This window comes from Cucurbita moschata, unplaced genomic scaffold, assembly GCF_002738365.1.
Source record: "Cucurbita moschata cultivar Rifu unplaced genomic scaffold, Cmos_1.0 Cmo_Scf00011, whole genome shotgun sequence".
Taxonomy (NCBI): domain Eukaryota; kingdom Viridiplantae; phylum Streptophyta; class Magnoliopsida; order Cucurbitales; family Cucurbitaceae; genus Cucurbita; species Cucurbita moschata.
The window spans coordinates 5,380,353-5,392,770 of record NW_019268527.1 but is presented as its reverse complement, the minus strand read 5'-3'; the positions used below and the strand labels follow the sequence as shown (position 1 = coordinate 5,392,770).

At 38.2% G+C, this 12,418-nt stretch overlaps 3 protein-coding genes across 5 annotated transcripts; 2 read left to right on the top strand and 1 right to left on the bottom strand.

The window, feature by feature from the left end:
* The first annotated feature begins 1,383 nt into the window (after positions 1-1,383).
* Positions 1,384-4,215, top strand: LOC111450024 (abscisic acid receptor PYL8-like). The gene is made up of 3 exons (XM_023090162.1): positions 1,384-1,821; positions 2,780-2,995; positions 3,575-4,215. Exons 1-3 carry the CDS (start codon positions 1,696-1,698, stop codon positions 3,785-3,787), a joined length of 555 nt encoding a protein of 184 aa, XP_022945930.1. The 5' UTR covers positions 1,384-1,695; the 3' UTR covers positions 3,788-4,215.
* Positions 4,216-5,915: 1,700 nt separating this feature from the next.
* On the bottom strand, positions 5,916-10,071 carry LOC111449507 (RNA polymerase sigma factor sigE, chloroplastic/mitochondrial-like). 3 transcript variants are annotated; one of them, XM_023089422.1, is made up of 6 exons: positions 9,861-10,071; positions 8,682-9,372; positions 8,438-8,584; positions 8,026-8,262; positions 7,170-7,433; positions 5,916-6,373 (listed from the first exon to the last, which is right to left on the bottom strand). In XM_023089422.1, exons 2-6 carry the CDS (start codon positions 9,360-9,362, stop codon positions 6,176-6,178), a joined length of 1,527 nt encoding a protein of 508 aa, XP_022945190.1. In that variant the 5' UTR covers positions 9,363-9,372; positions 9,861-10,071; the 3' UTR covers positions 5,916-6,175. The 3 variants fall into 3 exon arrangements, with proteins under 3 accessions (XP_022945190.1, XP_022945189.1, XP_022945188.1); XM_023089421.1 differs by having other exon boundaries at positions 8,682-9,407; positions 9,861-10,070; XM_023089420.1 differs by having other exon boundaries at positions 8,682-9,414; positions 9,861-10,069.
* A 1,009-nt stretch (positions 10,072-11,080) lies between these two features.
* On the top strand, positions 11,081-12,418 carry LOC111449503 (probable WRKY transcription factor 53). Its single transcript, XM_023089415.1, has 3 exons — positions 11,081-11,460; positions 11,551-11,679; positions 11,779-12,418. The coding sequence occupies exons 1-3, from the start codon at positions 11,162-11,164 to the stop codon at positions 12,416-12,418; spliced, it is 1,068 nt and encodes a 355-aa protein (XP_022945183.1). The 5' UTR covers positions 11,081-11,161.

Below are 12,418 nucleotides of genomic sequence, written 5' to 3'. Positions count from 1 at the left end.
AGTTAAAAGGAACTATTGGAGTTAGATATTGAACCACCACCTTTAGCATGGCATGGTAATTGATGCCCAGACTCACTAAACTACACTATGCTATGCTGGTAGATATATAAAGGGGTTCATTATTTTTTAGAATAATTGATATTAAACTTATGGGTGCTGTGGATAAGTTTGAGGTTTTGGAGTAGACAGCTTGTTGTTGGTCCCTAGAAAGGGTTCGGAAGGGTATTGGTTAGAATGATCAGAGGGTTTTAAAAGGACCAATGAAAGAGTTTGGGTTAGAACATAATGATGCATGGAGTTGAGAAATGGGGGAAAGAGTACAAAAGTGAAGGAGGGTGGTTGGTATTGGGTATTATTTGGGGTTAGCGGTCAAAAAACTGGATTGTGGAATTGCTTAGGCATCCATTGTGATTGGTTGAAAATGAGAGATGAGAAGAGAGAAGCCGTATTTTCTTTTGGCACTTTGTTCCTTCCAAGAAACCCAACTTTCAGCCGAAGCCTACCATTATCACTCCTTCAAATTCCTCCAATTCACATCTTCTTCCTTCCTTCTTTTCTTCTCTTTGCTGTTCTTTTTCTTTTCTTTTCTTTTCTTTTCTTTTCTTTTCTTTTCTTTTCTTTTCTTTTCTTTTCTTTTCTTTTACTGATGGCATGCACTCCAAAATAACTCCAAAATAAGGGAAGGGAAGGGAAGGGAAGGGAAGGGAAGGGAGGCAAGGGAAGGGAAGGGAACTTCTTAAACATGAAGTGAAATGCTTCTTCACTCGAGAAACTCAAACCAAGAAATTTGACTCATCCGTCTACCAAATTCATTTCTTTTCAGTCCAAATATATTATTAAAAATATTAGCTTAAATGAACAAAATTTAACAATTATTTTATTGGATTTTTATTTATTTATTTTAGTTTATAGGAGTAAATTAAAAAATATGTAAAAGATTATGGATATACCTTCCATGTACAAAATATCAAAGATGCCCCTCCCCTTGAGGAAGGCAAAACCAACCAACTATTAAGATCTTCTTGTTAAAGAAGGGTAAAACTTGAAACAAAATGATCTCAAACATCATATTTGAAAATGGCAACTCAATCAACAGCAATAAATAAATAAATGATGTAACTTTGATTTTTATTGAATTATTAGCTTTGTCACATTTAATTTAATTCTGTTTAAAATATTTTTTTTTTTTAAATCCATTAACCTTTTTTCTATGCTGAGTTTTGTTTAATAAAAGTAAATTTAGGGTTTTCTTTTAATGTGGATAAAAGGATAAATAAATAAATAAATAAATAATTGGGGAGAAGAACAATAAATTATCACAAGATTTTATGGCTCTCATCTTATAATAATAAATATTTCAACTTTTTGCTGTTTGGTTTTATTATATGTTTTTAAGGGATGAGATGAGATGAGATGAGATGATATGAGAGGATGATAGAGAAACTTGAGGTTATTTCTTGTCTGCTTCCCTATGCACCAGGCAACTCAATCACCACACTTTTCCCCGTCGTTTTCTCATCTCCGGTCATCTGACCTCCGCCTCAATTCCGATCCGCCCTCCGCTTTCTAACCTCAGATGACACGGACGGACTGCCATTTCCACTCTGTTCCCGATTGTTTACCATGAGCCCTCTTTAGGTTTGAGCTTCTCTTGGTTTCTGCCTTTTTGTTCTACCTCAGCTTAGTTTTTAAAAAATGAGTGGTAGCGGTGGATTCAGCAGCTTGGAGAGGGAGTGCATTCGGAGGCATCACAGCCACGAGCCTGCTGAGAATCAGTGCAGCTCCGTGCTCATCAAGCGCATCAAAGCTCCTGTTCCCCTTGTATGATTTCTTTCATTTATCTATCTCTCTTTTCATATGGTTGTTTCATATGTGAAATTTGTGTTCCTGGGGTATGGGTTTTACATGAGCCACATACGTTTCTTCTCTCTATCATTCTTTGACGTCCATATTTGTAAATTCTGAAGAGGATAATCCTTGGTGGATCGGACTATAACTCTTTGTTCGGTGTTTTCAGCCTCAAAATTTGGGCCCTTCAATTTTTTTTAGTGCGTTTTCTTTGTCGCAGCGTTTACCAGAGATCTATGGGGTATTTCCATTGGCTTGTTGTTTCGTGTATGAAATATAATAATCAATTCTATTTAGTGCTGATCTCTGTTTCTGCAGAGTACTAGACAGTAATTGTAAGCATTTAGTTTATTGTTTAGTCTTGTTAAATCACTAAACCCCAAAAAAGAATTGATCTCTTGGATTAAGAAAAACCTTACCTTTTCAATATATATTCAACACTTTCCTCCCTTCACTTCCTAAATTGTTGCCCATCTCTTTTTATCAAAAACTGGCAACCATAGATCTATGTCTTGTTTACTTGTTTTTGTAGTCTGTAGTTGGGCTGTTTGGCCAACTATGTTGCGAAAATTATATACATATATATATATACACAGTCCCAAGTATTCTGCCAATCTTTCTTTGGATATTGGCACTAACTTGGAAGGCTTAGTGGATTATTTACATTTTTCACTTCATTGGACAATAGTACGCATATAAGGTCTCTGGAAATGTGTATGTCAAGGTGAATGACTAGCTTATAGTACTCATAATTTAAAAAAAAATGAAATGAAACTTGGAGAAAAATCAAAATTTTATCGACATGGAAATCAATTTTCTACTACTATAGAACTGCACTATCATATTTTTCGAAATGTGGTTATTTTGAGAGTTCTATCACGTGCATCTGATTTATTTGGCGACATCCACGTTCTAATTTAGTTCTCATCAGGTTTGGTCTTTGGTGAGAAGATTTGACCAGCCCCAAAAATACAAGCCATTTATAAGCAGGTGTGTAGTGCAGGGGAATCTTGAGATTGGAAGTCTCAGAGAAGTTGATGTCAAGTCTGGGCTCCCTGCCACCACAAGCACCGAAAGGTTGGAACTTCTTGATGATGACAAACATATTCTTAGCATCAGGATAGTTGGTGGTGATCACAGGCTTAGGGTAAGTTTCTCTTTTTCCATTGCCTGATTGCTATTTACTTAGATGGGGTATTGCCACACAAATACTTATTCTCAATTTTAAATTGTTTTCACGCATTAGTCGCATTCACAAGTTGCATTGTCTACCAAATCTTATATATAGTTTATAGTTCTAAAAACTCTTCTGGGTGTGGTTAAATTCTGGGGGAACTCTAGAGCGCCTAACTGAGAATAATTTGGTTAACTGATGGATGGATCAAGCTTGGGTAATTGCATGTGTTCTTAACAGAGGATGAAATTCTCCAATTCAATTCTTTGGACATCCTTGATGTATCACTTTACCGGCTTAGGCTGTTTTTAATTCAAATCAGACGGACAATCCATTTTCAGGATTGGGGAGGGCATATTCGAGTAGGAATTTGAACATTTGCCGCTACAATGGGAAGGCCTCTCTTATTGAAACTAATCGTCACCCTTTGTTGATAGAAGTTGTCTAATGAGATAGGGCATGGTGAAACGTTTATTCGAAGAATACCTTGTGCTGATTATTGGTCCTTATGATGCATAATCCAACCAACTTTCTTCTTCCTTTTTCTTTCAGAACTACTCTTCAATAATTTCCCTCCATTCAGAGATCATAGATGGAAGGCCAGGGACTCTTGTGGTTGAGTCATTTGTGGTGGACACTCCTGAAGGAAACACAAAGGATGAGACTTGCTTCGTTGTAGAGACGTTAATCAAATGCAATCTCAAATCTCTTGCTGATGTCTCAGAACGGCTTGCTATTCAGGATTGGACTGAGCCTATGGTTTAAGCGAACTTTAAAGATTGAATGGAGAATGGTGGGGGCAAGATTTGCTGTGATATTACGCACCAAGATTGGCAGTAGTACTACTCTCATATACACATTTCACACTTGTTCCCTTTGCTGGTTAATTGTCTTTGAATTATAGGCTGCTGTCTTCCGTGGCTGAAGCACCTCATGTCTTTATAAAGGAATTCAACACCCATTCATGAATAAGACGTATAGAAGTTATTCTTCTCTAGTGTCCAGGATTTTGGTTAGGTAGTGTAGGATTTATGGTTGTACACACGAAGAGGCATTATGAGTACACTCCTTAATTATTTTGGTTACTAGTTTCAGACAGTCAAACTGGGACAAACCATATTTGGATTTTAAGCATTGTCTGTTTGTTGGTGGAAATTCTATTTTTCACGTAATGTTGGCCGAGTTTATCACCATCTCCATGTTTGTTAGCTAATCAAGCATCATTTAAGTAACAATCAAGTTGATGGTCGATTTAGAATCGTCTGGTTTATCATCTAAAGTAGACTTATGTTGGGATTATAATTGCCTTGTGAATAAAGTGGGGTGCTGTCATGTCTTTAATTTCTATAATAGGCTAAGTCCATCGCCAATAGATATTGTCTGCTTTGGCTCGTTATGTGTCATCGTCAGCCTCGCGGTTATAAAACGCATTTGGGGGAGAGGTTTCCACACCCTTATAAGGAATGTTTTATCCTCGTTGGCACACTGCTCAGTGTCTGACTCTGCTACCATTTGTAACAGCTCAAACCCACCACTAACAAATATTGTTTGCCCACCACTAACAAATATTGTTTGTTTTAGCCTGTTACGTATTGTCATCAACCTCACGGTTTTAAAACGTGTCTATTAGGGAGTGGTTTCCACACTCTTATAAAGAATGTTTCGTTCTCTTTTGCAATTGATGTGGGATCTCACAATCCATCCTCCTTGGAGGCCTAGTGTCCTCGCTGGCACATTGCTCGGTGTCTAGCTTTGATACCATTTGTAATAGCCTAAGCCCACCGCTAATAGATATGGTCTGTCTTGGCCCGTTACGTATCACCTTCAGCCTCACGATTTCTAATAGATATTGTCTGTTTTGGCCCGTTACGTATCACCTTCAGCCTCACGATTTTTGAACACGTCTACTAGGAAGAGGTTTTACACCCTTACAAGGAATGCTTCGTTCTCCTCTCGAACCAATGTAGGATCTCACAATTTCTCTCCTACATCCGACCATATAAAACTACTATGCAACTTCCTCCAATAATTTCTCTTCATTAAATCCAAAGTCCAATATAAAACTACTATGCAACTTCCTCCAATAATTTCTCTTCATTAAATCCAAAGTCCTTTGGAATTGTTAGAATAAGTCACCACTCCAATGCTAAGGTAAACCATTCATCATAGTTTTGTCTTCTATAAGAAGTAAATTTGATCATAATGGTTTGACTTTCACAATTTCCAATCAATGTGTTAGGTTATAGTGAATTTAATATTTTTAATGGTTTTGACTATTACTTTAATTTATCAGACATAGAGCATATAGGTTTGAACATAAATCTAATTCATGAGATGTAACAGAAAGTATTAAGCTATTCCATGAAAATGAACTTAGTTTTAAGTCTATTCCTGAACATCCAAATCCTAGTTCTGATACTTAACTACCAATGTCTTTAATTATGATGTCTTCAAATTAGAAACCGCTGAATTCTTAGGGGAAAGAAATGAAATCCCCATTAGGAAAGGCAAGAAAATTCCAAATGGGAACTGTATTGGTAACTAAGAGATGAAAGCCATAAATTTGGTTCGAGAGGGAAAGAAAAGGAACAAGATGAAGATGTGCAGATGGAGACAACACTCAAAGTTGTGGCTTTGGAGCAAAAAAGTGAGACTTGAAGTAAAGATGAACATGGATTTTGCTGTTTGAAAAATTATTCCATATGATTACTTTTAGTCTTTATCCAACTAGCCTTTGTCATTTCAAATGTGTCTATTCATCCATATGAGCATAGTTCAACGGATTAAATCATTCGTGTCCATTTTCCTTCTGATACTGATAGATAAAGGAGTTTCTTTCTTCCTATGAATCCTTTTTGCAGAAAAAAAAACTTGGAAAACAGTCAAAAGGGTGTAATTTATAAACAGTATAAGATATTTTTATCACATATATGTATACAAAGGTACAACCATTCCTGTGTTTTAACTGCTGTTCTTCTCCTATCAAACTCCCTTGTGCCTACAAGTAGCAGATCTGCCAATTGAATGTACTGCAAAATATGAATCATAGTTACAAATATATGGTACAAATCTCTTGCTCCTTGAGATGTTTTGGCCATAAGAAATTGTGCAGAGTACAAGATCATTGAAACAAAGCATGAGGTTCTCATCGATTCAGATTAAATGCCGACGAAGGTAATCCACTCTTGCAGGATGTTTGAGCTTCATCAGAGCTTTAACTTCGTGCTTCCGCACCATCTCTCTTGAAATATTTAGATTTCCTGCTATCTCACCTAATGTTCGGTTTCCTTTCCCGTCGAGACCGTATCTTTGTCTGATCACCAAGCTCTCCTTTGGCTTAAGAGAATCAAGCTGGAAGAAAGTTCTAGGATCAGGTCATCAAGAATTATAAATATCAGCAGAATACGGCATTTCTAAGCATCCCATCAAATGATGCAGCAGAAAGGACAGCTACTATCCACTGATATGAAGAACCATTTGAGTTCAAAGTAATCCCAAGTCAGGAATGCCTACGAAATCTACCAAAAGGAAAGTCCATGCAAGTCTAACAGTCTAACAGCCCGAGCCCGAAGCTAGCAGATATTGTCCTCTTTGTGATTTCCCTTCAAGGGCTTCCCTTCAAGATTTTAAAACGCGTATGTTAGAGACAGGTATCAGAGCCAGGCACCGAATAGTGTGCCAACGAGGACGTTGGGCCCCCAAGGGGGTGGATTGTGAGATCCCACATTGGTTGGAGAGGGGAACGAAACATTCCTTATAAGGGTGTGAAAACCTTTCTATAGTACACGCGTTTTAAAACCTTAAGGGGAAGCCCATAAGAGAAAGCCCAAAGAGGACAATATCTACTAACGGTGGCCTTGGTTGTTACAAATAGACTACTTTTACGTTGATTTTGGACAAATAAGTGTAGTGCGGAGCAAATGAGTTGCATCTAAAACAAGCAAAGCAGTGTGTGCCATACTGCTAAGATGCCTTTAACCAAGCATTCGTGATGAGAAGACATTTTACCAAATGTATTTCACAAGTTAAATCATGGAAGCAAAGATGATATATATCTCCGGCTATGTTCAAAAGCCAAGCAAAGAAGATTAACGTAGTGGTTTGGGGGGGAAAGGGACATGCTGCAAGATTTGAACGGAGACATTACCACATCGTCAAGAGCAAGCCTCAGAAGAGCTGGTTGCCGCTGGTTGTCACCTCCAGTACTTTCTACATCAGTGATCGCATTGATAAACTCTTCTGATGTAGTCGAGTGCCTAGAATGGAGAGAGTAAACTGGTTTTATAGCCCTCATTACTTCTAGGTACCTCTCAGGCGAGATGCCAACTTTTGCAATAATCTCTTCCTCTGTTGGTAATCTATGATGCTCACATGATAACTCAAGTTTAGCTCTTTGAATATCAACTCTTACCTGCACTAAGTAAAGGTCCAATCTCAATAATCCATGCCATCATGTGCACCAAGTATCGTTTAGACGATGTTTTAGATTCAAAACATAACAAAGTGAACAGATTCTATTCAACTGTTTAATTGATGTGAATATGAATCTCTCAAAAACTCTTGCAGTCTACCACAAATGATCGCGAGATGATTTATGGCTTGCTTCCTTGAGTATCCAGCTACTCTAGCGTGATTTTTTGCTATTTCAGTTTGTTCAAATGCAGAGCTTCTAAACTTAGAGTGGTAAACTTGCTTCTTTGAATTACAACTAGATGGAAAGAGAAACTTCCTTCCCCTTTAGACAGTGGCTAGAATCTTAGAGATGTCAAGATCATGCTCTCAATATGAAACTTTAGGTTTCCTTCAAAGTCTACATATTCCCTTATTCTATTGCTCTTTGTATCTTCTCTGTTTAGGGTGACAACTTCTTTGGTTGTTCAGCATACAGCAACAACAGTATGATGTGATGAAGAAAAGCATAGTGATGATTAATGAACGCAGGCAATCCATTTCCATTACAGAAAATGAAGGAATGAAAAATCCAAAGTGGAATAAGAACCAACCGAGTCGAGTCCAAATGAGACACGTGTGAAGCTTGAGAGAGTTATCGACCGAATAATAGCATGTCTTATCCAAAATAAAGCATAAGTTGATAGCCGGAATCTCCTCTTTGGCTCAAAGCGGTCGATTGCTGTCATGAGTCCCTTGACACCTGCTTGACAAAGGTCTTGAAATTTTGGGCCACTTGCAAAATCTTCAAAGTATTTGTTGATCACAAACAGTACAAGGCGGAGATTATGCTGCAACAGATGTAAAATCTAACCATTAGTTCCACCCTTTTCACATTTAACAGTACTCTTATGACATGAGTCCATTACAACTTGGTCACATTCTTGTATGCCATTAGATTTCTGACGTGTTATCACAGAAGCCTGAAGCAATAATGCTTTAATTGTGGAAGGAAGCCACTCTTACCTTGATGAGATTGTTTCTGGCAGCACGACCAACCTCCAGTTGCCTCCTCACTTGAATTACATTCATATTTGTTGCATCGACCAATTCTCCTTCAGTTGGTTCTCTTCCCAACTCTTTCTGCAGCTCTTCTTGTACTTGAATAAGTTCCTAACAGAGGAAAACGTTATTTGGCAGTGAACAAGAATGATAACTTTTCAAAGTTTCATTCAAATTTGTTTACAACATCAGAATTCCTAAGCCTCACCTTCATTGGTTGAACCAACTTGAACAAACGGGTATGCTCTGATGAACTAAGAACAGGAGGAATCTTCATTTTTTTCCAGTCCAAACTTGCCATATCAGTTGACGCAGGGTAGTTTCTAACAAGATCATCAGTTTCATCAGCTTCACTTACGGTATCTTTTTGTTTCCTTAATGAAGGAGTTGCTTTGCCCTCCTTGTTACTTTTCAATGCTATCCTCTTGTCTAGATCTAGTCGCTTAATCCTCCTAGTATGGTTCCTGACTATGCCATCACTTGGTCTCTTGTCTGGTTTTTTCCTCCTTTGCTGGCGTCTTTTCGGTCTGCCATCTTCACATTCCACATCGGTATCCTCTGTCACAGAGCTAAGCTTGAATATGTTTTCAAGTTTAGCAGCAGCCTCATAGTAATCCACATCCAAAGTGCAGGGAGTAGCTTCATCAATAAAGACAGCTTTAACTCTCTTCAAAGATTTGCTTGTTTTTCCTGATCTTTTCTGGTTTCTGCTATTACTCTCCACAGGCAGGATCACTTGCTCGTGAGGTGAGACCAGAGTAGTGTCAGTGTGCTTATCCACTTTAAAAGCGACAATCGATGGTCTTTTCGACAAATTGTGATTGGAGAATATTGCACCCAGCCGAAGAGGAGATCGTGCTGCAGAGCTTGAAACGGTCACAACTCCCATACCAAGTAGCCTTCAGAACAGCAAAAGAAATCAATATAGAAGCTCCTGCAACCTGCAAATAAATGGTAAATGTATCTCTTATCACTCTAATCCTGTACTTCAAGAATGCATTGGCCAAAAATCTTCATTCTCCTTCATGGGCAATTCATCAAACAAGTGGTTAGAATAAATCTTAGAAGCATCCCTATCGGTGCATCCACCTATAGAAATAGCTACCATTTTTCAAGTTTAGGACATGGCTACAAACATTTTCCTTACAAGTAACTTCAAGCAGGTAGGATTACAAAGCTTGAAACTTTACTTGTTTATTCATGTGGGTTTGTTGTGGGGGATCCTAAACTGAAAGACATTGATAAAAAACACACAAAAGTTCAACCATTTGCACCTAAAAGCACTTTTTTGAAGGAGTTACCCGATTTTCCCACAAAGAACAACAAGATTCTTCAAAGATTCAACTAATACAAACAGAAAAAGAAATCCAAGTTGAGAAACACAAACCTTCAAAGACAAAGGTAAAGCACAATTTTGTTTTCCTTCAATATTTCCTTTGGGGCTCCCAGAATCAGAGGGAACAAGCTTAAAATGACAGTCTACTAAATACATGAATTTTTGTGTCCACAAAACAATCTCACTTTTTAGTCGACAGAAATGGACTGTGATAGCAGGGCCTTGTGATCAATCCACGGTGAAGAAAGCAGCACGGTAGGGAAAGGAAAGTGGACTAGAATTGCCAGGGTGACGTGGCGGTGTTGGAGCAGAGGGTGAATTACGTGGCAGCTGAGGAGTGGAGGAGAATATATTTTTGGGAAAGTTAATGGATGATGTAAGTGAAAGACGTGTGGTTCTAATTGGCTTTGGAGTTTTAACCCAAATTTTGCGTTGGTTTCGAGCTCTACACGTTGCTTAAAACCCCAACCATTCAATTATTTTTCTAACTTAATAACTATTTAATTTTTTCAAACTGTATTTGTTTTCTTATTACTTTTAAGCAATAAATTCGTTTATAAATAAATAATATTCAAACTTTTAGAAAAACCAAAATCAAAACCAAAGCTAAGGGAGCTTGGATAATATCATGTAAGTGTAGAGGTTTTGTTATTTCTACCATGTAGAGTCATGTCTCTATCTTAACGTAGTCATGTCTTGTGAGCTTCAAATGTGTATTCATAGTGACTAAAGTGTCGGAGCAAATGATGTACTTTGTTCGTGGGCTCTACCATGAAAGTTGACGGACAATCTGTTTCTAACACAAATCAGTAAGTCTCCTTTGTAAGTTTAATTTCCCTTTGTGTTTCAAAAGTGGAATCGGTCAAAATTGGACTTAATCTCTCAAACCAATTTATAGGGAATGTATCTACGACCGAAGACTCGTCTCCTTTTGAAGAAAACTCATCTAAGTCAAACTATCTCCCCTTCGTTTCCATTGGCTTCAAAAAGATTCTCAAACTTTTTTTTTAAATTGCCCTCCATCTTCTTCCTCCTCCTTCATCAGACCTTCGCAATTCACACTTCCTTTGCCCATTCATCCCCAACTTTTGTTTCCTTTGATCACCCAAAAGTTGTGCAAATTCAAGTGTAAAAACTCCTTCTTGCCTACTTTTTCTCAGACCCCACTTCAAGTCTTTGCTTCTTTACACCATTCTTTGGTTTGTTAGCTTCCTTTGAAGCACCCTGTTTGGTTTAAAGCTACATTATGTGTATATTTAAGGTAGAGTTGTGTTAGTTTTTTTGTGTATTTTCTGGCTGCCTTGCCTTCTATTCTTCAGCAAATTTCAGAACTTTGATTCCCACTTTTGGAAATGGAGAACTTGGGGGAATGGGAGCGGAAGAATCTTCAAAATGAGCTGCTTAAAGGGAAGGAGTTTGCGAGGCAACTCCGAGTTCATCTCAATGTGAGACCTTCAACTTCATCCATGGCTGCTGCTTCTTCTTCTTCTTCGTATGATGGTGGAGAATTATTGGTTCAGAAGATTTTATCTTCATATGAGAAGGCGCTGTCATTGCTCTCTTCAACTAAATCTCCTTCCTCTCTTAACGCAAGTCCAAGGAGTGAAGACTCTGACCATATTGCCCAAACAAATGCTGCTTCTCGTAAAAGGTAACTGATTTGAACAAAGAAAAAACACTTTTTATCAGAACTATTGTTAAATTTTCATAGCTTTTGAGACAGTTATGCATATAATTGTAGGAACATTCTTCCAACTTGGACACTGAAATTCCAAGTTACTCCAGGAATGGCCCTTGAAGGCTCTCTTGATGATGGCTTTTCTTGGAGAAAATACGGTCAAAAAGGGATTTTTGGTGCCAAACATCCCAGGTATAACTTTTGATTGAAGGTCGATGGTATATTTCTTAACCAGTTGAGCTATACTCATGTTATTGGTTTGAAGCAACTATGTGCGTTGTTCATATGCAGAGGCTATTACCGATGCACACATAGGAACCTCCAAGGTTGTGTTGCAACCAAACAAGTTCAACGTTCCGACGACGATCCGACTATCTTCAAAATCACGTATCGGGGAAACCATACTTGCAGCCAAGTGTCCAACCTTGGTACTACACCTGCAGCACCAGAGTTTCAGCAACAAAACCGTAGAATTGATCAAAATTTGGTGCAAAGCCAACAAACATCACCTGATGCTCTCTTGAACTCATGGGCATCCTTAAGAATCATAACGGAAAACCTTGACACAGTTCATGAACCAATATTGTTCTCACCGTTTAGCTACGATCCCACATCAAGTTACGAGGCTGCAGACCGCATCGAGTCGACATCAACCGTCGACATGAACTTTACAGAGTTTTCGCCTTCGTTTTTGTCCACAACAAGGTGTGGTTCTGGGGTGAGCTATTTCTCTGGGTCCTCAAGTGAGATGAGTGAAGGATTTATTGGGAATCAAAAGTTAGAGTTGCAGCCAAACAAATCTGAGTTACCTGAGATATTTTCATCACCAACTTCAGGTGTGAACTCTCAAACTCTTGGCTTAGACTTCCCATCTGGTGAGCTTGAAATGGAGCCAAGTTTCACTTTTGACAACACAACTTTCTTCTCCTAA

What these genes read in the sequence shown, in the direction of transcription:
- LOC111450024 (XM_023090162.1), top strand. Translation starts at nt 1,696, where the DNA reads ATGAGTGGTAGCGGTGGATTCAGCAGCTTGGAGAGGGAGTGCATTCGG. An exon ending in TCAAAGCTCCTGTTCCCCTT is followed by an intron (nt 1,822 to 2,779) that starts GTATGATTTCTT and finishes AGTTCTCATCAG; the next exon opens with GTTTGGTCTTTGGTGAGAAG. An exon ending in GTGGTGATCACAGGCTTAGG is followed by an intron (nt 2,996 to 3,574) that starts GTAAGTTTCTCT and finishes TTTTTCTTTCAG; the next exon opens with AACTACTCTTCAATAATTTC.
- LOC111449507 (XM_023089422.1), bottom strand. Translation starts at nt 9,362, where the DNA reads ATGGGAGTTGTGACCGTTTCAAGCTCTGCAGCACGATCTCCTCTTCGG. An exon ending in CCAGAAACAATCTCATCAAG is followed by an intron (nt 8,263 to 8,437) that starts GTAAGAGTGGCT and finishes CATCTGTTGCAG; the next exon opens with CATAATCTCCGCCTTGTACT. An exon ending in TCTCATTTGGACTCGACTCG is followed by an intron (nt 7,434 to 8,025) that starts GTTGGTTCTTAT and finishes TACTTAGTGCAG; the next exon opens with GTAAGAGTTGATATTCAAAG.
- LOC111449503 (XM_023089415.1), top strand. Translation starts at nt 11,162, where the DNA reads ATGGAGAACTTGGGGGAATGGGAGCGGAAGAATCTTCAAAATGAGCTG. An exon ending in AATGCTGCTTCTCGTAAAAG is followed by an intron (nt 11,461 to 11,550) that starts GTAACTGATTTG and finishes ATATAATTGTAG; the next exon opens with GAACATTCTTCCAACTTGGA. An exon ending in TTTGGTGCCAAACATCCCAG is followed by an intron (nt 11,680 to 11,778) that starts GTATAACTTTTG and finishes GTTCATATGCAG; the next exon opens with AGGCTATTACCGATGCACAC.